Consider the following 24,974-nt stretch of genomic DNA (forward strand, 5'->3'; position numbering starts at 1 on the left):
CAGAGGAGACTGCGGGAACTATGGGATAGCTACCCACAGTGCAACGCTCCGGAAGTCGATGCTAGCCTCGGTATATGGACGCACACCGCCGAATTAATGTGCTTAGTGTGGCCACATACACTTGACTTTATAAAATCAGCTGCCAAAAATTGAATTCTGTAAATGCGGAGTAATCCCACAGTGTAGACATACCCCTGAATACTCCTTGGCCTTGGTGAGATGTCTGGCCTAGTTAGTAAACTCCTCGGGGCAGGAATCACATCTGAGTTTGGGATATGCCTGGCACAGGCCTTTGGGCCCCAATGGAAACACGATTAAATAATAATAATTTTGAACTGGTTCATCGGTGGATCTCGAAGCACTCTACAAAGGACGTCAGTATCATTATTTCCATTTTGCAGATGGGGAAACTGAGTTACAGGGAAGCAAAGTGATTTGCCCAAGTTTCTCCAGCAGGCGGTGGCAGAGCTTGGGGATAGAATGCAGATCTCCTGAGTCCCACCCCAGATTCACAGCCTGTGTGGATGTCATACAGGGTCTATATCTCCCTGCCATGCAGACCCTTTACCCTGGGGTTATAGGACTGGCCTAGGGAGAAAGGAAAGATCCATTTTCTCTTGTCATTTAGTGATGTACAGCAGGAAAAAGAGGTAACTAACTGAGAGCCGGTGTATAACGTGGTCTGTAACTAACTCTCTGCCTGCCTCTTTCCTCCCAGAGCCAGAGGGTCCCCCATCCCCCAACCAGAAGCTACTGGAAAGATGGGGAAAATTAAACAGGTTGTGAACTTCCACTTCATTGAGTTACAAACCTGCCCCTGTCCTGCCTCCACTGCACACCCTGGCTCCACCCTTGCAAAGGTGGCAGCCCCCAGCCGGTATCCCCCCATCCCGAGGTATCAGCCCCCTTGAGCCCACTCTGCCCCCAGAAATTTCCTCGTCATAAAGTGAGCTGGATAAGTTGATGGAGGGGATGGTATAATGAGATTGCCTACAATGGCATAAGGCCCATCTGAGACTGCTAGCAGCAAATATCTCCAATGGCCTTAAAAGATAAACACAATATGTTGGGAAGAGTTAACACAGGTATTGTAAAGGGAAATCATGCCTCCCCAAGCTACTAGAATTCTTTAGGGCATCAACAAGAATGTGGAGAAGGGTGATCCAGTGGCTATAGTGCACTTGGACTTTCAGAAAGCCTTTGACAAGGTCCCTCGCCAAAGGCTCTTAGGGAAAGTAAGCTGTCATGGGATAAGACGGAAGGCCCCCTCATGGATCAGTAACTGGTTAAAATATAGGAAACAAAGGATAGGAATAAATGGTCCATTTCACAATGGAGTGAGGTAAACGGGGGGGGTCCCCCAAGGATCTGTACTGGGCAAAGTGCTGTTCAACACATTCCTTAATAATGCAGAAAAGGGAGTGAACAGTGAAGTGGCAAAGTTAGCAGGGGATATAAAATTATTCAGGATAGTTAAGTACAAAGCTGGCTGTGAAGAATTGCAAAGGGATGTCACAAAACTGGGTGACCGGCCAACGAAATGGCCGATGAAATTCAGCATTGATAAGTGCAAAACGATGAACACTGGAAAAAATAATCCTAACTACACATATGTAAGGATGGGGTCTAAATTAGCTGATACCACCCAATAAAGAGATTGTGGAGTTGTCATGGGTAGTTCTTTGAAAACTTCTGCTCTATGCACAGAAGTGGTTAAAAAGGCTAATAGATTGTTAAGAACCATTAGGAAATGGATAGAAAATGTTATACTGCCACTATATAAATCCATGGTACGGCCACATATTCAATAGTGTGTCCAGTTCTGATAGCCCCACCTCAGTAAGGATATAGTGTAACTTGAAAAGGGTCAGAGAAGGGTAACAAAGATGATTAAGGGTATAGAATGGATTCCATGTGAGGAGAGACTAAAAAGACTTGGACCGTTCAGCTTAGAAAAGGGACAACTAAGGGGGGATATAACAGAGGTCTATAAAATCATGAGGGGTGTGGAAAAAGTGAATAGAGAAATGTTATTTACTTTTTCATACAACGCAAAAACCAGGTCAGCAGATTTAATACAAAAAAGAGAATGTATTTTTTTATGGAACACAGAGCTAAACTATGGAACTCATTGCTAGGGGATGTTGTGATGGAAAAGGATTGAAAAAGACTCAGATAAGTTGATGTGGGGATAGGTCCATCAATGGCTATTAGCCAGCCTGGTCAGGGATGCAAGCCCATGCTGCTGGTGTCCCAAAAACTCTGACCACCAGAAGCCGGGATGGGAAGACGGGGATGGATCACTTAATGATTGCCCTGTTCTGCTCACTCCCCTGAAGCACCTGGCATTTGTCACTGTCGGAAGACAAGACACTGGGCTAGATGGACCATTTATCTGACCCAGTATATGCCGTTTTTATGTTCTTGTGAGACATTTCTACTCCAAAGCTCCAGGAATGGAAGGTGGGAATAAAAGCAGAAACAGTTTCCCGCAGCATTTTTGTGGCATTAGCAGACGGTTACACAAGCCTCTAGTCCCCAGGAGGACTCATCACATTATCCTCAGTTGCCAAAGGGTGACTAGCTGAAATTCTAGGGCCTACTTAAACACTGCATCACCGGTTTGCTCTGGGGTAGTGTGTGGGGGTCTGTGCTGCCCGAGCCATGTCCTCATGTGGTGGATCTCCAGGTTCAGGAGGCCCATGATGGCACATCAAAGCCACCCCTGCTCGGGTTCTGGGCTGTGCCATGCAATCCCTGCACTGTCTCCCTGAGGTGACTTGCTCCTGACTTCCATGCTGGCCCCAAAGTGTGCTCACTTTGCCAATGAGGAAAGTAAGGAGGAAAGAAACTCTCCCAAGGTGACACAGCGGGTTGGAAGAAGAACGAAAACTAGGGCCCCTGTCTCCCAGTGTGCAGCACAATGCACTTCCCATGGGTGTATGGCATGCTGCTTTCCTTTGCCATTAAAAGTCCAGCTCAGATGCAGCTTGTCACAGAAGAGATGCACACAACGTGCTCTCTCACAGGGTGATTTTACTTTTGTGCTTTCTTGTTTTGCTGTTTCCCTTCATCTTAGAACAGAGACTCACTCAGTCTGGCTGGTTTTTGTGGCAGTGCGCAGTGCTCTTGTAGCCATGTCAGTCCCAGGATATTAGAGAGACAAAGTGGGGTAGGAAATATCTTTCATTGGACCCAAATTCTGTTGACGAGAGAGACCAGCTTTCGACCTCATGCAGTGGAAGTACATAATAAAAACCTCCCTATAGCTCCAATGAAAACCTGGCGTTAATTTCCAACTCCCAGAGCATTTTCTGTTCCCTGATTTAGCTCAGGAGGAAGCTTCTCCTGCACCACCGCTGAAACACATTGATCACCTGTTTCAGGATCTTTTTTGTTGTCACGCGATACACGATGGGGTTTAACATGGGGGGAATGAGCACATAGAGGTTGGCCAGTAGGTTGAGAATATAACCTGGGATGATGTGCCCAAATCGGTGTGCAAAAAAGGAGAAAAAGGCTGGTGTGTAGAACATCAGTATGACACAGAAATGGGAGCTGCAGGTGTGGAGAGACTTGAGCCGGTCGGCCTTGGATGGGAGCCGGAAGACGGCCCTGAGAATCAGCCCATAAGATACAGCAATGAGCACAGCATCCAAACCAATTACTAAAATAGCCATGGCTACACCATACCAAACATTGACGGTGATGTCGTCGCAGGCCAGCCGGGCTATGGCCAGGTGCTCACAATAGGTGTGAGGCAGGAGGTTGGTTCTGCAGAACTTCAGCTGCTTCAGGAGAAAGATGAGAGGGAAAATGAAACAGAAACTTCTTGTGACAACTGCCAGCTCCATCTTCCCGATCACAGACTTGGTTAGCATGATGGTGTATCTCAGGGGGTCGCAGATGGCAATGTACTGATCAAACGCCATGGCCAGCAGGATGGCCGACTCGACAATAAAACTGACATGGATGAAGAATATTTGGGTGAGGCAGGAAGGAAAAGAAATGTCCTCCGCTCTAAACCAGAATACAGCCAGCATCTTGGGCACTGTAGTGGTAGATAACAGCAGATCAGCAGTGGCCAGCATGGACACGAATAGATACATGGGCTCATGGAGGCTTCGTTCTGTTAGTATGATGAATAGTAGGAGAGAGTTCCCAAAAAGTGTCACAACATACATCAGATAGAAGGGGATGGCGATCCAGACATGAGAATCCTCCGTACCTGGGATGCCGGTCAGGATGTAAGTTAAAGCGTCAAAAATGGTGCGATTGTCAGCTAGCATCATGTACCATCACTTGGATCTTCTATTCCGTTTCCAGGAACTAACAGCAAAAGAGAAAATCAGTGAGAACTCGAATGTCAGCTAGGACTGGAATGCATTTCTTACAGTGTCACGAGTTCCCCCATAGGTGCCACCTGGAACTGGGGTTTCATTGAGCCCTCTGACCCTGCACTCCCTCTCTCATTGTGCTGCTGTGACAAGCTGCAGACCTGCTCCCGATCTCACACTTACACCAGCACACCCACAGGTAGGGACACACCCAGCTGCAGTTACATGCAGGCTCTAACCAGCCGCTGCTTGGGAACCAACAATAGAGAGGCTGCAGCCAAATTAACTACCAGCTTCCCAGATTCATACCCCCCACTGGAGTATAAATCCAAAATGTTACAGTCTTACCCTGCACAGAGAACTGAACAGTGTAAGCTCATAGAATTCGCCCCCTCCCTGAATGTGGAAAGGAATATACAACAGCCTTTGCCCCTCGAGCTCTGATTTTCCCATGCACTTCATTCCAACTCACTAGTTTAGATAAATCAAAAACAAGTGTATTAACGACCAAAGAGAAATTTTAAGTTATTATAAGGGATAGCAAACAGATCAAAGCAGATTACCTGGCAAATAAACAAAAATGCAACCTAAGCTTAATGTAAAATCTTAAAATCTATCTTTTCTTGTTAATAAACTTGTTCTGTTATAATCGAAACCAGTGAGCTTTGACTGGAGTGCTTGGGGGAAATCTTGGCTTGGTTATCCCAAGTGTGCATGCTCCTCTTCACATTGAGTGAGAGGCGACCGGGTATTAAACACACACACTGCCCAGATTGGACCAGGGCAGGACGGCACTGCTCTGGGGTCCTACCTGGAAAGCTGGTGGTTAGAGAGCCTGCGTGTAATTGTAGCTGGGTGTGTCTCTACCTGTGTGAATGCTGGTGACAGTGCAGGCTCGAGGGCTTTGCAGCCTGTCAGAGCAGTACAGGGTGAGTGGGAGCCCAGGCTGGTGGGTCAGCGGGCTCAAGGGTACCCCAGTTCCAGACGGCACCATGGGGGGAACCCATCACAAACAGGATCAAAGCAGCCCTTATAATTTGCTGCTCCTGGATTATAGAGTTCGGACATTCACAGCTATGCTGCTTAAAGCCAGCTAATTTCTGCGAACCAGAACGGACTCAGTCATGGGGTCCTCATTCATTTTAATGGAAGTGTTGCCTGAGTGAAGGCCTTGGGATTCGGGATACAGAATATTACAGGGCCTGTGTAGATTTACTCTGAACAGTCACATTAACCACATGGCCCAGTCCAGAGCCCACTGAGTTCAACAGCAAGACCCCCAGTGACTCCTGCGGAGTCGATCAGGGTAACCCGGTGACCTCTTCCTAACACTGAACCTCAGCGCAGTCCCAGGAGCATTATCTCAGTGCCCCGGCTCCCATCCTGCCCCTGCACTCAGAGTTACACACACCCATTCTATCCAACCCCAGCTCAAACATTGCACAGGTTTCATGTCTTTCCATTCGCCCCTTCACAGATTCATTCCATGCAAACAACTCACCAGGCTCCGGCCCCAGCTGGGGAGGTGGAATCTCTGCCTCTGACCGGGTCGGGGAGCTGCAGGCGACGGGGAATCTGCACTGACGAGGCTGAGGTACAGGGATATTTATACTGCTGCCCTGGGAATCCCCGGGGGGGCTCAGAGCCAGCACAGAGCCCCTGGGACCTGCCTCTGAGACTGGCTCAGGTGGTGAAGAGCAGCAGAGAATTAACCCTTTCCTCCTCTCACTTGTTTGATCTGATCATTTCTCCTTTTGTACGTTATTTACAAATGTCCTTGTGACACTGAGGCCCCCGGCAAAGAGTTCCCTCTTCCTTGAAAACAGCTCTTGTCTCAGGCCTGACAAACTCACTACATCACACACAAGGTTTATGGAATATTTACCCATAAAGAGTAGCAAGTGAGGTGTGTGCAGAAAGCTTGTAACTTGCCAAGCTTCATAACTATTGCAAAAGGCATGTCTGGGTAATAGTTAAGGATGATGGCCATTCCATGAGGGCGTTGTCACCCCGCCCTGGTTAGCCGGGGATGTAATGCCAGGCTCAGTTCTCCACCCTTGCTCCAGCCAAAGATTATCAATGGAAAAACATTAGAGACAACTGCAAACAATCAACACCTCTTGGAGGTAAATGAGCGAACATCACAACAGATGGGGTTGCCTTGCATATAAACAGAGAGAACATATTGTTTCAGGATAACACAGAGTGGAGTGATGCCCCCTGTATCCTTTCACTAAGGAGACATCTCGTGGTGCGGGGACGTTTTCATGAAAAATTGGATACTGGTTCTTACGAATCCAGATAGCTATGCAACAGACTAAACTTGGGGGGGTGGGGAACCTACTTTATTAGCTAGCAAAGGGAACTATTGACCCGAGTTCTCATTTTGTAATTTTATATTGTAACCATTTGTTTCCACCTCTCTCTCGTTTCTAGTTAACTCTCCTTTCTTCTTAATTAAACAGTCTTTTTTATTATGAGTGCTCACAAGCATCATGTGTAATACAGGAGTGGTGATTTACAGCAAAACTGGTTGTGACATACTAGAGTGATGTTCCCCTGGTATTATCTGGACCGGTGATCGGATAGGGCTCTCCAATCCTCAACTCTGGGAGCCACCCTGACCCCGCTCCAGGTCAGTACAAGCACAGCCTCTAGCACGTAAGCTGCTCCCAGCTACATGAGTGAGCACTTTTGTACATGTGCTGCTTGCATTGTGCAACCAAATTACACTAGCCAATATCTGCAGTCCCAGACCCAACACTAGGAACCTCCCTCTTGCATTATCCAATTATGCACGCTGGACACTGCAAGCTTATGTGAGTTCATCTGTTTAACAAAATAATTGATATGTACCAGGATTGTTATCCCAAAGGGAGTCCCTGACACGCTTCAAACCAAACGCACTGCTTCAGGTAGAATAAACACACACATTTATTAACTACAAAAACTTACAACTCGGCTCTCTGGGCTGTTTCTCTGGCTGTTGTGGCTGCTCCCAGCATGGACCTTCTCCCTGGGATGTTTCTCTGACCGCACCGGCTCTGCCTGGCATGGCTCTGCTCCCAGCTCAGCCCAGGATTCTGTTTTCTCCTTAGCTTGGCCCGCTCTGGCCCAGGCATCCCCAGCTCACACGGAGGATGGGACCCTCCTGACCTCCTCATTGGCCTTCCTGTGCTGTCAATCAGGCTGACTGGGAGTGTTGGCCTCTCCCCATTGCCCTGGGGGTCTGTCACTCTCAGGGGCCTGGTTTCTCATCGGCCATTCATTTAAGTACTGAGAAAGGGCCAATCATAAATCCTCACTAAGTTTTACTGAGGGGCCAACAGTCCCCTTACATTCCCCTCTGCTAAAATTCTGCCACAGCCATTATATTAACACCAGCACATCTGGGCCCCATATTAACAAGATTAAGCAGCATCACTTTATATAAAAAAGCCATTAACAATCAATAAAAGAACATTTAACATCCAATGTCCACTTCTTTTTACTACACATGACAATATTCATTAAAACATCTCTTAGAACAAATAACCTAATCATCTCTAGGTTTAACAGGCAGTACACCACTGGTAGTTTTCTGCAACCTTCTTAAACCTGGTGGCTTGTTACCCAATTTTTCTATTCCCCTGTCCCTGAGTAACACCAGGACCATTTGTGGGATCTGTCCATTTTCATCAGGGTTTGGGTTTGCCCCATTGGTTTCAGTCTCCTTGGGACGCACTGCTCTATCCCTCCTATGATCCCTAATCAGACTATAAGTCCAATATTTAACTGGTCCCTATGTACAACTCTCTGAGGACCTCCTTGTCCAGTCTGGATAGTGTAAACCGGCAGTTTGGGATTGTTGTGGGTGACCACTGAACTGCTACATGGTTACCAGGTCTGTTGAGAGCCCCACTGGACTTTTCCTACTTTGGGCTGCAACTTTAGTTTCAGTGAGAGCAACTTTGCCGGCTGTTTTGGCCTGTCATGGACACCTTTCAGCCAGTCATGGAAATTGGTCACCTCATCATTAGAAAAAAAAAGATTTCTTGATGCTTCTCTGGCAGCACTCTTAAGTTAGCCATCTGCACAAGAACCAGCCCTTGGAGCACCGTTTGAACAGGAACTGGAAGCCTCATGCCATCCAGAATCATATCTTTTACCACATCAATAATCCACATCTGCATTTCCATGCATGCCAGGGCCAAGGAAACATTGCTCTGTAGGACACCAACAGCCTGCAAGAGGTGGAGGTGATCCTTTTCTTAGGATTGTTCTCATTCCCCTAAAACCTGTGCCACCCCATTCTGTATGGAAATTAACTGATCTAAGGATACCTTCAGGGGCACTGCTAAATCCTTTAGGTGTTGACCCATAGCTTTCATTTTATTTTCAGCCACCTCCTCATTTATATATAAAGAACTCCTACCCCAAAACCATCTGTTCCTAAAATATCCCTTTCCTTTCAGTCAATATGGGGTCCGGGAATATCATGAAGTTTTATCCAATTCCTCAAGCCCTTATAGTATGATTGAATAAACTTTCCACAGTGGGGTTCTATTACTGAAATATTTGATAAGGTAAGATCCACAATTACCTTCTTCAGGGTGTGGGTTGGATTAATTACCAATTGGTTCTTTATGTTGGTTTCAACCACATATGCTCCAGTTTAATTATTTACAAGTGGTTCCAAAATCCACACCTCCATGCATTTTACTCCATGGGGTTCCTGAAGGAGCCATTTTCTCTCATAATGGGTTACATAGAATCATAGGACATTAGGGTTGGAAGAGACCTCAGGAGGTCATCTAGTCCAATCTCCTGCTCAAAGCAGGACCAACACCAACTAGATCATCCAACACCAACTAGATCATCCAAAAACCTCTAAGGATGGAGATTCCACCGCCTCCCTAGGCAACCCATTTCGGTTCCTCAGCACCCTCATCGTGAAATAGTTCTTCCTAATATCCAACCTAGACCTCCACCCCTACCACTTGAGACCATTGGTCCTTGCTGTGTCATCTTCCACCACTAAAAAACGCCTAGCTTCTTCCTCTTTGGAAATCCTTTCAGGTATTTGAAGGCTGCTATCAAATCCCCCATCCCTGCTCGCTATTCTCTTCTGCAGACTAAATAAGCCCAGTTCCCTCAGCCGCTCCTCATAAGTCATGTGCCCCAGCCCCCTGATCATTTTTGTTGCCTTCCGCTGGACTCTTTCCAATTAGTCCACATCCTTTCTGTAGTGGGGGGCCTAAAACTGGACACAATACTCCAGATGTGACCTCACCAGTGCTGAATAGTGGCTGCCAACTAGATATCGAGACATTGATCACTGTCCATAGAGCCAGATGGTCTAGCCAGCTTTCTATCCACCTTATAGTCCATTCATCCAATCCATACTTCTTTAACTTGCTAGCAAGTACACTGTGGCAGACCGTATCGAAACTTTGCTAAGTCAAGATAAATCACATCCACCGTTTTCCCCATATCCACAGAGCCTGTTATCTCATAATAGAATAAAAACTTCCCTTGATCTTCTGGCAATGCTCTTACTAGTGCAGCCCAATATGCCGTTAGCCTTCTTAGCAACAAGGACACATTTTTGACTCATATAGATTTGTAGAATCATAGAATATCAGCTTTGGAAGGTGTGACTGGTTGGATCACAGAAACCCCTTTGGGGCTGCCAACTGATGTGCCAAGACTACTACTGCCCTTGCCTTTCCTGCCAGCTTGGGACTCCAGAACCCTGCCTGGTTGTGCCAGACACGCTTGCTGTTTACAAACACAGACCCAGGTCTGAACCACGTCCCACAAACTGCAGACTTAACTGAAAGCAGCTTAAGAAGTGTTCCTGTCTCTGACACTCAGATGCCCAACTCCCAATGGGGTCCAAACCCCAAATAAATCTGTTTTACCCTGTATAAAGCTTATACAGGGTAAACTCAGAAATTGTTAGCCCTCTATAACACTGATAGAGAGATATGCACAGCTGTCACCCCCCCATACATACTGTGGATTAAATAATAAGAAAAAAGTGATTTTATTAAATACAGAAAGTAGGAATTAAATGGTTCCATGTAGTAACAGACAGAACAAAGTGAATTACCAAGCAAACTAAAATAAAACATGCAAGTCTATGCCTAATACAGTAAGAAAGTTATTACAGATGAAACCTCACCCTCAGATGTTCCTGTAAGCTTCTTTTACAGACTATCCTCCTTCTAGTCTGGGTCCAGCAATCACTCAGACCCCCGTGGTTACTGTCTTTTGTTCCAGTGTCTTTCAGGTATCCTTTGGGGTGGAGAGGCTATCTCTTGAGCCAGCTGAAGACAAAATGGAGGGGTCGCCGAGCGTTTTAAATACACTTTCTCTTGTGGGTGCACACTCCTCCCTCCCCCTATTTAGAATCCCAGCTACAAGATGGAGTTTTGGAGTCACATGGGCAAGTCACATGTCTATGTATGACTCAGAACTTAAAGGTAGCAGCCATGGTTCACATGCTACCTTGAATGTCCTCAGGTAGACTTCTTATAGGGATTGGAGCCTTCCAAGATCCATTGTCCATTAAGTGTATCTTGACTGGGCACTTAACTTGCACATTCCTCTCTAAAGAAGCTGACCAAATGCCTTACTAAGGCTACTTAAAATCAAACCAATACACAGCCAATATTCATAATTCAAATACAAAAATGATATATGCATACAAATAGGATGAATAGATTCAATAGATCATAACCTTTACAGAGATATGTTACATGACATATGTAGCATAAAACATACCAGTTATGCCATATTTACATTCATAAGCATATTTCCATAAAGCCTTATGGGGTGCAATTAAATGCTACAGTGCTGGGCTGCTGTGGTGTTTTCCCTGCCACAGGGATGTTAAGTTTAATTATATTATGGTCACTATTACCAATGCTTCACTTAGGACTAAATCAAGAACTGCCTTTCTACTTGTGGGTTCCAAGGGCTAGCTGCTCCAAGAAGCCGTCCTTTAAGGTGTCAAGAAATTGTATCTCTGCATCCCGTCCTGAGGTGACATGTACCCAGTCAATATGGCAATAGTTGAAATCCCCAATTATTATTCAGGATTTTTTTAATAGCCTCTGTAATCTCCCTGAGCATTTCACAGTCACTATCACCATCTTGGTCAGATGATTGGTAATATATCCCTACTGCTATATTCTTACTATTCAAGCATGGAATTACCATCCAGACAGATTCTATGGTACAGTTTGTTCATTTAAGATTTTTATTTCATATGTTTCTATGCTTTCTTTCATGTATACTGCCACTCTCCCACCAGCACGACCTGTTACATCCTTCTGATATATTTTGTACCCTGGTATTACTGTTTGGTAATCCCATTGATTATCCTTATTCTACCAAGTTTTTGTGATGCCTAGTATATCAATATCCTCATTTAATGTGAGGCACTCTAGTTCACCCATCATACCAGAAGTCATCAAGAATGTTAGGACATGTGATATGGTCATGTGACCCTGGATTCCAACTTGGGCCAGTAACTGTCCACAAAGAGATGCTGTCAGCTTTGTTTGGTACAGTAAAATTCCAGACACAGGACAGAGGATATTAAAAGACCCCTCAGACATCTCCATTTTATCTTTATTTCTCTGGACTGGGTTTCCAAGAAGGAAGCTCTGAAGAAGGTCTGATGAACCCTGACCAGTTTGGGTAATTTCCAGAGATTCTTTTGCAAACCAACAGTTTATTCCATTATTGCTATGATCCTAAAAATATGAACTCTGAAAAATCACTTGTATGTATCATGTATTAAAAATGTATATCTCTTCTTCTTTTCTTTTATTACTAAACCTTTAGATTTTAGTTATTAACAGATTGGCAACAGCGTGATTATTGGGTAATATCTTAGTTATGTATTTGCCTTGAGATTAGAAAGACCCTATATATGATGAAATTTGTTTTCACTAACAGCTCATTATGGTGTCCAATGTCCGGATGGTGAGCCGAAGGCTGGGATGTCTAAGGAAATGGCATTTTTGGTTTCTAGTTAACCAAAGTGGTGAAACAGAACTTTACATTTGTTGCTGGCTTGGTATTATCGAATGATAGAATAACCAGCAGTCTGGGGTGAGTCTGCCCAATTTCTCAGCAGTTTGTCCTGAATTTCACATCCTCAGCTGTGTCCCACTGGAAAAAGGGGCAGGGCCTTGGAGGAATAAGCGGGGCAGGGCACAGGGCCTCAGAGGTCCAGTTAAAAGCAATTAGAAAGGAGGGAACCCCATGAGTTAATGAGCTGTACACAGACCAATTCCCCAGTCTGTCACATTGACACAGCACAGTAAGGCCAGGAAAGCATTCAATGTCACTTTGACTGTCCAGTAATTGATTCAGGGAAGAGGGCCCAGCACCGTCTCACCAGACAGCTCTGCATGGACGTCAGTCTGAGAGCCAGAGCACGAGAGAAAAATTTAGATGTCTTTACAAATATAGAGCCGGAGCAGCCTGTCCCGGATCTGTTTGGTCCTCACACCGTAGATGATGGGGTTTAGTGTGGGGGGCACCAGGAGGTTCACGTTGCCAATGAGAACACGGAAATGCAGGGCCACATTCTGGCCAAACCGGTACGTGAGGGAGGAGAAGAGAGCTGGGATGAAAAAGGCTAAGATGGAACATAGATGTGAGCTGCAGGTCCCAAAAATCTTGAGCCGGGCATCCTTTGTGGGGAGGCGGAAGATGGCCCTGAGGATCTGGGTGTAGGACAATGCAACAAAAACCATATCCAGACCCTTCACACAGAATAACACAAAGAGGCCGTAGTAACTACTTATGCGGGTATCAGCGCAGGCCAGCTTCACCACAGCTATATGTGCACAGTACGTATCGGGGATGATGTTGGTTTCGCAATATGGCCACTGCCTCGTCAGGATGATATAGGGCAGTATGAGCATGCCACCACGCAGCACCACAGCCATGCCAATCTTGGCCACCATGGGGTTTGCCAGGAGGGTGGAATGTCTGAGGGGATCACAGATGGCCACATAGCGGTCAAAACCCATGGCCACGAGGATCCCAGACTCCATCACTGAGAACGAGTGAATGAAGTACATCTGGGTGAGACAGGCACTGAAATCAATCTCCCTCAAATTGAACCAGAAGATGCTCAGCATTTTGGGCAGGATGGATGTAGAGAGCACCAGGTCAGTGACAGCCAGCATGCAGATGAAATAGTACATTGGGGCACGGAGGCTCCGCTCCCTCTTCACGACGAATAGGATGGTGAAGTTCCCCAAGATGGCTATGGCATACATGGCACAGAACGGGATGGAGATCCAGACATGGGCCGCCTCCAGGCCAGGAATGCCCAGCAGGATGAAGGTGGAGGGGTTGGTGAAGTCGGTTGTGTTAGAATTTGACATGGAGTAGGGGAGAAGGTGTCCAACTCTGAGGGAGAACAGTGTCTCCTGCATGTACTGTACGTTCTTCTGACTTTGTGTATGTGCCCAGGCTCTAGGGTGATGGTTGCAGAACCAATGCCTGAATGGAGAGGAAATGTTAATATGGGACACTACATGCACAATTGAGGACTGTTCTCATGGATGAAGGAAATTGGTCACTCTTCACACATTGAAAAATTACATTTTCACTATTCAGACAAATGAATTATGAACAACTGACCCTACTAATGCCAATTCCATATTTTATGCTGCTCAAAATCTAAGAGTGAAAAAGAAACAAAGCTTTGACAAAACATTACCAGAGGGAAACATCCCAATTAGAACTCACCTCATGGAAAACACCTGAGCGTCATTGATAGCAGCTCCACAGAAACAGTTGCTTATTTACAGCTGTGGCCAAAACAAAGACAATGTTCAGATGCCTAAGGAAGGGGATGGAGAATACTCTGCTCTGGAAACGTGCTCAGTTGTGGACACTCGGTCTGTATATAGTGTATAGCAGATAGAAAGGGGATTTCTGAGACAGGCTATGAGAATGGGAGAGGCCACCATATGCTGACAGAGTGTTGAGTATAGTGAAGAGACAAAGAAGGGGGCATATGATAGAGGAGAGCAAAATAAAGGCTGGAACTGATGACATTCAAATGGAGAAACACAGAACAGTTCCCAACCAGTAATATCCTGACATCAGGAATCAAAATACTCAAAAACCAGTGGGGGAACACTTTAACCTGGCTGGTCATTCAGTGACAGACCTGCGGGTGGCTATATTACAACAGAAAAACTTCAAAAACAGACTCCAACGAGAGACTGCTGAGCTAGAATTGATATGCAAACTAGACACAATCAACTCAGGATTGAATAAGGACTGGGAATGGCTGAGCCATTACAAACATTGAATCTATCTCCCCTTGTAAGTATTCTCACACTTCTTATCAAACTGTCTGTACTGGGCTAGCTTGATTATCACTTCAGAAGTTTTTTTTCTCTTAATTAATTGGCCTCTCAGAGTTGGTAAGACAACTCCCACCTGTTTATGCTCTCTGTATGTGTGTATATATATCTCCTCAATATATGTTCCATTCTATATGCATCCAAAGAGGTGAGCTGTAGTCCACGAAAGCTTATGCTCTAATAAATTTGTTAGTCTCTAAGGTGCCACAAGTACTCCTGTTCTTCTTTTTTTAGTAATATCTATAGACACTTAGTTTCAGGGTGTTAGTCTGTATCCGCAAAAACAACGAGGAATCCTTGTGGCACCTAAGAGACTTACAAATTCATTTGTGCATAAGCTTTCATGGGCTAGAACCTACTTCATCAGATGCATGAAGTGGAAAATACAGGAGCAGGTATAAATACATGAAAAGATGGGAGCTGCTTTACCAAGTGTGAGGTCAGTCTAACGAGAAAATTCACTCAGTGTTTCAAAAGGGCTAATTCCCCCAAAGGAGAGGAAAAAGATCAATAAAAGTGATTGAGAGGAAAAATTTAAAGATTAAAAATGAGAATGAAAATTTGGAGTCCTTGAAGAAGAGTTTATGAGATTGGCAAAAGTTCACTATTCCACAGTCAAGAAAGTAGAGAAATTTGGACAAAAACCCGGTTTACTGACAAAGTGAATGCAGCAATTGGGGGAAGGTTAGAATGGGAAGCAATATATAACATATGGGGAAAAGGGAAAAATAGAGAGCAAATAATACAAATTGGAATTTATGAATATTGATAAGGCATGCTAAAAACATCATGGAAAAATCCATGCTTCGCAGGTTTAAGGATTACAAAAAGGTGGTTATAAAAGTATATTGAGAACAAAAGAAATCCTAGAAAAGGTATGGCTCAATTCTCTGAGGGAGAAACAAAGTTTGTTAATGTTGCAGGAAAGGTAGATATCTTCAAGATATAGTTGTGTTCTGCATTCGGAAAGAAGCAGTGTGAGAAACATATATCACATAAGATGATGAAATACTTTCCAGTCCATTAGCAGTCAAGGATGGCAATAAACAGCATCTACAATTGAATCTTAAGTTCCAAACACCAGAGTTATGAACTGAATGATTAAACGCACATCTCACTTGTAACCAGAAGTACACACCGAGGAGCCGGAGAGACAAAAGAAAAAAAAATGGGGAGGGGGACAGGACAGTTCTGGGTAAAACGTAAACGATTCAATAAAAAAAGGGAAAGTTTTAAAGAAAGATTTTACAAAACTAAGAAAGAATGGAAAAGTTGGTCTGGGATTAGTTAAAAAAAACCCATAGGAATATAATGAATGCCAGTCAACAACATGGTTTACGGAAAACACGTCTTGTCAAATAAACCCGAGTTCATCCTTAAATGAGAGTAAACTTTTGATTGATCAAGGGAACCAAGCAGATGCAATACACTTTGATTTCTTGGAGGCATTTGTTTCAATAGGGGGAAAAATTCAGATAAAAAAATGCACACTATACAATATCAGTAGAGCACATGTAAAGTGGACTAAAAACTGGCTAACTGAAAGATCTTAGAAAGCAGTTGTCCATGGGCCACTGTCAGTGAATGGGGGTGTTTTTATGAGGTTCTGCAGGGATCTGTTTTTGGCCCAATACTATTCAATATTTTCATCAATGATCTGGAATCAAATAGAAAATCACTGAAGATAAAATTTACAGATGACCCAAAGATTGCCAGATTGGTTACAATGAGGAGGCCAGGGCAGGCATACTGATTGATCTGGAACATTTGGTGAGCGGGGTCCATGCAAACAAAATGTTTTATTACAGACAAATGCAAAGGGATCCTCTCAGAACAGGGAATGCAGTCTAGATTCACAGACTGGGGCACTGCATTATGGAATGCAGGGACCCTGGAAAGGATTTAGGGGTCATTGTAGACAACCAACTCATTGTGATCTCCCAGTGGTATGCTGTGGCCAAAAGGGCTGATGTGATCCTTGGATACATAAACAGGGGAATGGTGAGTCGGAGCAGGGGAAGGATTTTACCTCTGTACGTGGTATTGGTGAAACCGACCGTTTCCACTCCCGGGTTCCACATTTCAGAAATTATGTTGAAAAATTGGAGAGGGTTCAGAAAAGAGCCACAAAAATGATTGGCGACCGGAGAAAATGCCGCTCAGAGAGAGTGACTTAAGGGGCTTCATTTATTCATCTTAAATACCAATAATGTGCTCTAGTGAGGAAAGGCAAAGCAACACCCAATCCCTGGAATCTGAAGCCAAAAATATTACTGTTGGAAATAAGGGCCAAGTGATTACCACTCTGGGTGATTAACATTTGCAACACACTGTGAAGGGAAGTGGTGGATTCTCCAATTCCCCGTGCCAGCAGATCCAGACTGGATGCTTTTCTGGAAGATCTGCTTGAGGTCTCGTCTACACTTAAAAAGCTACAATGATCCTGCCCTAGTGCTTCAATGTTGACACTACTTACACAGACAGCAGAGTTTCTCCCATCAAAATAATTAATCCACCTCCCCAAGAGGAGTAGCTAGGTCCATTGAAAAATTCTTCTGTTGACCTAATGCCTTCTACACCAGGGTTAGGTTGATATAGCTACATTTTTCAGGGGTGTTGATTTTTTAAAAAAAAGCAAATGAAATCATGCGAGGTGATAGTACTCATCTACTTGACATTGGTTAGTCCTCAGCTGGAGTATTGTGTCCAGTTTGGGTCACCAATGTATAGGAAGGATGTAGAGAAACTGGAAAGGATCCAGAAGCAAGCGACAAGGATGATCAAAGGGATAGAAGGCAAGCCATATGAGCAAGGGCTGAAGCAACCATTTTTTTTGGTGTGGAAAAGAGGAGATTGACGGGTAGATCGGAGCAGTCTTTGGATACTTGAAAGGCTGCGATAAGAAAGATGGAGGAATGTTATTATCTTTTGCCGCAGAGCACAGGACAACAGGCAGTGGGTTCAAACTCCAGCATAGCAGATTTCGATTATATCTGAGAAAAAAACTTCCTAACTTTAAGAACAGGAGGACAATGAAACAGAAGCTTTGTGAGGTTGTGGAACCTCCTTCGCTGGAGGTATCCCAAAGGTGGCTGGACACCTATCTTTCTGGGATGGTTTAGACACAACACATTCTACATCTTGGCAGCCGGTCAACTCCATGGCTCTATGATTCTCTAAATTAAAATCCTAGAGTGGAGCAGGTCTTAGTCACACACATGTTATGAAGCTCGATTCAAAGATAACTGGGTAAAATATAATGGCCTGTGTTATACAGGATGTCAGGCTCGATGATCAAATGGTCCCTTCTGACTTTAAATCATATGAATCTTTCAGCAAAGAACGTAGAGCAGGCATTTATATTTACTCTGTTTCACAACACACAAACAAGGGAACATTCAATTACAGTGAAAATCTGAACATCTAACACCTAATACCTATTTAGCCTGTGGAAAGCATTGCTGCTGAAATTATTGGAGCAAACAGCTTAGCTGAATGGGACTCACACATGGCTATTGTAGGTGGTTCTGGGGGGCACCCTTAGTTAAGGCTCTCCAAGAGCTTCAATTAGGAGACCTCATTTTCTTTTGTTTTTAAGCTTCCCAAACTGTAACCATTCGAACTTATATTTGCAATGCTGGGGGTCTCCTCCTGGCTGAATTGTGTTTTCAGTGTTTCAGGCATAACAGTTCAGCCAACATCTCAAATGAAGCTAGGAGAGAATATGTGTTGCCCATATTGAAAAATTCTTATAATTATTCCTCAAGGCTTTGCAGCAGATAAAAGTCAAGTAACTCCCGCCTCCCCCCCACACACACACACTTTTAACAGACAAAGCCTAACATTGCAAGGGGAGGACAGTGACAGTGACAGTGACAGTGTCTGTGCATTAACACACAGCTGGCTCCTGAGGTCTTTATTCTGTTCTTACTCCAAGGGCAATTTTGCCTCACTGGGGCCTGAGAAAAATACAGGGCCTGGCCTCCGAATTTGGCCTTGCATTGTACCTCTATTAACAGCTTTCATCATGAAGGATCCACTGTGCCTCTAAAATACAGCCACCTCAGGGGTTGAGGCCATTGGCGGGGCAGGTGGGTGTCCATAGAAAGGAATGGCAGTTTGCACAGTGATAAGGGTGAAACTCACCCCTGTGACAAGGGCTCTGGGATGTTTAATGGCTGTGCAGAGCATAAAGGACAACAGACCTATTCGCTATCCTATTACGCCTATGTTGCACTTGGTTTGTCCAGCAGGTGAGCTCCTCAGCTAAAGATGGGTACCTGCGAATTGTGAAGTGGAAGTGTCTTTCTTGGGAATCCCCGTCAGGTAGCCGTGTCCCACACCTCTCTCACCCCAGCATCTGCATCAACATCCCACGCTGAGAGCTGACACAGGGCTGAACACCGTTAATAATATAGCTCTGTGCAATCCCAGTTGGGTTCGCTCAGCCTCTGGGGGAGAAGCGGCATCTGGATGTAAACAGGCTGGAGACTGGAGACACTCTTGCTAATATCTTTCTTTCCATGTCTTTGCTTCTGTATTTTTTGTCCAGCTTCAGGAGTAAACACTAATTAAGTGACCGTCCCGAAGGGAGATGAGAGCTCTTCGGCTCTGTGCTGAGTCAGAGAGGAATTGGCTGCTCTGTGTATTTGTGTATATTTAAAAATTATAGTTGATTAGAAAGAAAATTAGGGATAATGCCTAGGCCTCCCTAGGGTCTTATACTCTGTGAATGCCTAGGATGGCTTGGTAGATAGCAGACAGACAGATCTGGAGACAGATGACTGAGGGGAGACACAAGCACTTTCTGCAGGCACACAGGGCTGTCACTCATGGATCAAAGATGAGTAATTCTCATCAAGAACTATTATCATGCTGTGCAGCACCTTTCATTGGCGGATCTTGAAAACATCTAGCTAGGTAAAGTCCCCATGAACATATCCCCATTATACAGTTAGGTAAACTCAGGCAAAGGGAGACGTGACTTGGCGAAGATCCCACAGAGAATGACAGAACTCGTGAGTCCTGACTCACCTACTGTAACAACCACCTCTCCTTCAGTAACTGAGTGCATGACAACTGGGAAATGGACTCACGGTCTAGGAGGACCTGTTCGTTGGGGGTGTGTGACGAACTTCTCTGGAGTGTAACCTGGAACTGGGATACTGCTCAGCCCTCTGATATACCTGTGACACTGCACTCTATATGATTTTAGGAAAATATGCTAATGAGTGTGAATATAATGTAACTAGAATATGCTTCATACAAAAGGTCTCTTGTAAGGTATCATTACAAAGCTTATAATCTACTGAGTGTGGTCATCCTATTTGAATGTATGTATCATTCTTCTATCTGAAACTAGAAATATGAAATATAACTCTGGGGACCTATTGTAATTATGCAAAGTGTGGGCCGTTAATGGTGGTTTGGAATCTTGATGGCTCCCATCAACTAGGACAATTGACTGTGGGTGGCTCTGTTTGCTTGCAGGCCTTCCTGTGAGTCAGGCTGGGAGGAATGAAGGTTTGCGGTCTCACAGGACATGTGATCATGTCACCTGAACTGGAATCCATCTTAAACCTGGTGCTTTTCCATTTCGAAGGAGGGGGTGGGAACCCATAGAGGGACAAAGGATTCCTGCCTTGTGCAAAAGATATATAAGAGGGTAGAAGAGAACAAAGGGGGCTGCAGTCATGAGAAATCCCCTAGCTACCACCTGAGCTGGAACAAGGGCTGTACCAGGGGTTTTTTGTGATCCAACCCATCACAATACCAATCTGTGCTCCCTCTCACACTGTGAGGTTATGGAAGCTGCTATCCTCTCCAGGTCTTGCACTTATACAGCCTGTCAAGGCTGCTTCCCCACTCTGAACTTTAGGGTACAAATGTGGGGGCCTGCATGAAACTTCTAACCTTAACTACCAGCTTAGATCTGGTCTGGCTGCCACCACTCCCAAAGTGCTAATTCCCTTCCCTGGGTAGCCTTGGGAGACTCTTCACCAATTCCCTGGTGAATACAGATCCAAACCCCTTCGATCTTAGAACAAGGAGAAATTAACCATCCCCGCTCCTTTCTCCCACCAACTCCTGGTGTATCCAGATCCAACCCCCTTGGATCTAAAAACAAGGAAAAATCAATCAGGTATTAAGAAAAATGCTTTTAATTAAAGAAAAGAAAGGTAAAAGAAAACCCTCTGGGAGAGATTAGCATACCGGCTACTCTCACAGACAACAGATTCCAAACACAGAGGATGTTCCACTGGGCAAACCCTTAGTTACACAAAAAAAATACCCAAAATACCCAATTTGATTATTCCTCTAATTGCACAAGACAGATTACAAAGAAATAAACATACACCTATTTATTGCCTTCACTAATAGTCACTACTTAATAAAAGGCTGAATTCTGGAGCTTTCCCACTCCGGTCCAAACTGAAACTTAACAGACAAAGGGAACTTTCCTCCTTCCCTTTGAACCATCTGGTCCTCCCATTGGTTCCTCTGGTCTGGTGTCAGCTAGGCTAGGTGAACTTCTTAACCCTTTACAGGTAAAAGAGGCATTAACCCTTAACTATGTGTTTATGACATGCCCCCCAAATCTCAGACAGTGTTGGACCGCATTGGCTGTGATTTCTTTCTAAACTTTAGAATAAACAGATTTATAAAACACATGCACCCTTACATATCAAGGACGATTTTAACCAGTTGATTCTGGGAAACTTTCATGGGAGAGTGCATCAGCCACTTTGTTAGAAGCCCCTGAAATGTGTTGAATTTCAAAGTCAAAGTCTTGCAGAGCTAAACTCCACCGAAAAAGTTTTTTTTTTTTTCCCTTGGCGGTATGAAGCCACGTTAGCGCAGCACGGTCGGTTTGTAGTTGGACACGCCATCCCCAAACGTACGGGCGTAGCTTTTGCAGGGCGTACACAATGGCATAGCATTCTTTTTCGCTGATTGACCAGTGGCTTTCCCTCTCAGGCAGTTTCTTGCTGAGAAACATGACAGGATGGAATTCTTGATCCAGTCCTTCCTGCAATAAAACTGCTCCCATGCCTCGCTCGGACACATCTGTGGTTACTTGGAACGGTTTGTCAAAGTCTGGGGCCCTTAGCACAGGGTCAGACATGAGTGTTGCCTTAAGCTGGTTAAAGACCTTTTGACACTCCCCAGTCCACTGAACTGCATTTGGCTGTTTCTTTCTGGTTAGGTCTGTCAGTGGGGCGGCGATTTGACTGTAGTGTGGTACAAATCGCCTAAAATATCTGGCCAACCCTAAGAAGGATTGGACCTGTTTCTTTGACTTTGGAACCGGCCACTTTTGGATAGCATCCACTTTGGCCTGTAGGGGATTTATAGTTCCTTGACCCACCTGGTGCCCCAGGTAAGTCACTCTGTTTTGGCCTATTTGACACTTTTTAGCCTTAACAGTTAGTCCTGCCTGCCTGATGTGCTCGAAGACTTTTTCCAGGTGCTCCAGGTGTTCAGCCCATGAATCAGAAAAAATGGCCACATCATCAAGGTAGGCAACTGCAGATTCTTCCAATCCCGCTAGGAGACCATCTACAAGTCTTTGGAAGGTGGCGGGTGCATTTCGCAGCCCGAAAGGGAATACATTGAATTCATACACCCCTGCCTGGGTGACGAAGGCTGACCTTTCCTTAGCGGGTTCATCTAGTGTTACTTGCCAGTACCACTTGGTTAAGTCTAAGGTAGAGATGAATTGGGCATGTCCCAATTTCTCCAATAGCTCATCTGTGCGTGGCATTGGATAGTTGTCAGGACGAGTTACAGCATTTAGCTTACGGTAGTCCACACAAAAGCATATTTCCCCATCTGGTTTGGGAACTAGAACCACTGGAGATGCCCATACACTGTCAGAGGGGCGGATTATGCCCATCTGTAGCATGTCCTGGATCTCCCTTTTTATAGCAGTTTGGGCATGAGGTGACTCCCGGTAGGGTGGGGTTCTAATTGGGTGAGCATTACCTGTGTCAATGGAGTGGTATGCCCGTTCGGTCCATCCTGGGGTGGCTGAGAACATTGGCACAAAGTTAGTGCACAGCTCCTTGATCTGCTGTCGCTGCAGACGTCCAAGGGTCACAGAGAGGTTCACCTCTTCCACGCCACCATCCTTTTTTCCTTCGTAGTAGACACCTTCAGGCCACTCAGCATCATCTGTTTCCTGGGCTGTAAACTGGGAGACCTTTAATTCTCTGGAATAAAAGGGCTTAAGACAATTAACATGGTATACCTTAGGCTTTATGTTGGAGGTGGGGAAGGCTATGAGATAGTTAAGAGCTCCTAGGCGCTCCTGGACCATCAATGGTCCTTCCCACGATGCTTCCATTTTATGGGCGTGGAGCGCCTTTAAGACCATGACTTGGTCTCCTACTTTGAAGAACCGTTCTTGGGAATGATTATCATACCAGGCCTTTTGCTCTTCCTGAGCATCCTTTAGGTTTTCTTTAGCAAGGGCTAAAGAGTGTCGGAGGGTGCTTTGTAGGTTGCTTACAAAGTCTAGAATGTTAGTTCCTGGAGAGGGCATAAACCCCTCCCATTGCTGCTTCACCAACTGTAATGGCCCCTTAACCTCGCGGCCATACACAAGTTCAAATGGTGAAAACCCTAAACTGGGATGTGGTACAGCCCTGTAGGCAAAAAGCAACTGCTGAAACACTAGGTCCCAATAACTGGAGTGTTCATTTATGAATTTACGTATCATGGCCCCCAAAGTTCCATTAAACCTCTCCTCCAGGCCATTGGTTTCATGGTGGTAAAGGGTGGCAACCAAGTGATTCACCCCATGAGCTTCCCAAAGGTTTTTCATGGTCCCTGCCAGGAAATTAGTTCCCGAATCTGTAAGGATGTAAGAGGGTCAACCTACTCTGGCAAAAATGTCTCTAATGCCTGGCACACACTTTTAGCCCTGGTGTTGCTTAAGGGTACTGCTTCCGGCCATCGGGTAGCAAAATCCATGAAAGTCAGTACGTACCGCTTTCCTCTGGATGTCTTCTTTGGGAAAGGACCCAGAATATCCACAGCTACTCACTGAAATGGGACCTCAATTATGGGTAGTGGCTGGAGAGGAGCTTTGACCTGGTCTTGGGGCTTTCCCACTCATTGGCACACCTCACAAGACCAGACATAATTGGCAACCTCCTTGCCCATTCCCTCCCAGTGGAAAGACTTCCCCAACCTGTCTTTGGTTCTGTTCACCCCTGAATGGCCACTGGGATGATCATGGGCTAAGCTCAAGAGCTTTACCCGATACTTAGTGGGAACTACCAACTGTCTTTGTGGATGCCAGTCTTCCTGGTGCCACCAGAAAGAGTCTCCTTGTATAAAAGTCCTTGTTCTACAACAAACCAGGATTGGTTAGAAGAGCTGAGAGGTGGTGGGGTGCTCTGTGCCGCCGCCCAAGCTTTCTGAAGGCTGTCATCTGCTTCCTGCTCGGCCTGGAACTGTTCCCTTGATGCTGGAGACATCAGTTCCTCCTTGGACTGTGGACTGGGGCTTGGTCCCTCTGGAAGCGATGCAGGTGCTGGGGCTGTTTCCGTTGACTGTGAACCGCTGTCCACTGGTGCACTATGTGGTATCTCAGGCTCTGGCAGAGCCTCTTGGGTAGGGTTATCTGCTGCTTCTGCCAGTTCAGGCTCGCTGGTGTCCTCTGGCGTTGGAGTTGTAGACGGGTTTGCAAATGCTGTACTCAGTGCTGGCAATGGTTCTGGCGCTGGTTGTGTTGCCAATTCCGGTTCTGGGACTGGCTTTGGCTGGGACTCTGGGATTGGATCCACTACTGCTGTTGCAGTCGTTGGCAGGGGATCCGGTTCCACCACCTCTGTCTTTGTCTGATAACCCAGACGGGGCCCTGGTGGACGGTTCAGGAACAGGGATGGGTGTGAAAGCTTGCTTAACCTGGCTGCAGGTGACCATTCCCACCCTCTTGGCTAGCTTCACATGGTTGGCCAAGTCTTCCCCCAGCAGCATGGGGATAGGATAATTGTCATAGACTGCAAAAGTCCACATTCCTGACCAGCCCTTGTACTGGACATGCAACTTGGCTGTAGGCAAGGTTACAGAGTGTGACATAAAGGGTTGAATTGTCACTGGAGCCTCTGGGTTGATGAGTTTGGGCTCCACTAGGGATTGGTGGATAGTTGACACTTGTGCGCCAGTATCCCTCCACGCAATAACCTTCTTTCCGCCCACTCTCAAGGTTTCCCTTCACTCCGACGGTATGAGAGAGGCA

The 24,974-nt window shown here is 45.4% G+C and overlaps 2 protein-coding genes across 2 annotated transcripts; both read right to left on the minus strand.

Moving 5' to 3' along the window:
* Positions 1–3,326: 3,326 nt before the first annotated feature.
* On the minus strand, positions 3,327–4,292 carry LOC128833122 (olfactory receptor 52B2-like). The gene has a single exon (XM_054021068.1). It carries the CDS (start codon positions 4,290–4,292, stop codon positions 3,327–3,329), a length of 966 nt encoding a protein of 321 aa, XP_053877043.1.
* Positions 4,293–12,784: 8,492 nt separating this feature from the next.
* LOC128833128 (olfactory receptor 52R1-like) lies at positions 12,785–13,732 on the minus strand. Its single transcript, XM_054021079.1, has one exon. The coding sequence runs from the start codon at positions 13,730–13,732 to the stop codon at positions 12,785–12,787; it is 948 nt and encodes a 315-aa protein (XP_053877054.1).
* Between the last annotated feature and the right edge of the window lie 11,242 nt (positions 13,733–24,974).

The sequence above is a fragment of the Malaclemys terrapin genome, chromosome 1, assembly GCF_027887155.1.
Source record: "Malaclemys terrapin pileata isolate rMalTer1 chromosome 1, rMalTer1.hap1, whole genome shotgun sequence".
In the NCBI taxonomy this organism is placed as follows: domain Eukaryota; kingdom Metazoa; phylum Chordata; order Testudines; family Emydidae; genus Malaclemys; species Malaclemys terrapin.

Excerpts from the sequence above, each read along its gene's own strand:
- LOC128833128 (XM_054021079.1), bottom strand. The coding sequence starts at position 13,732 with ATGTCAAATTCTAACACAACCGACTTCACCAACCCCTCCACCTTCATC.
- LOC128833122 (XM_054021068.1), bottom strand. The coding sequence starts at position 4,292 with ATGATGCTAGCTGACAATCGCACCATTTTTGACGCTTTAACTTACATC.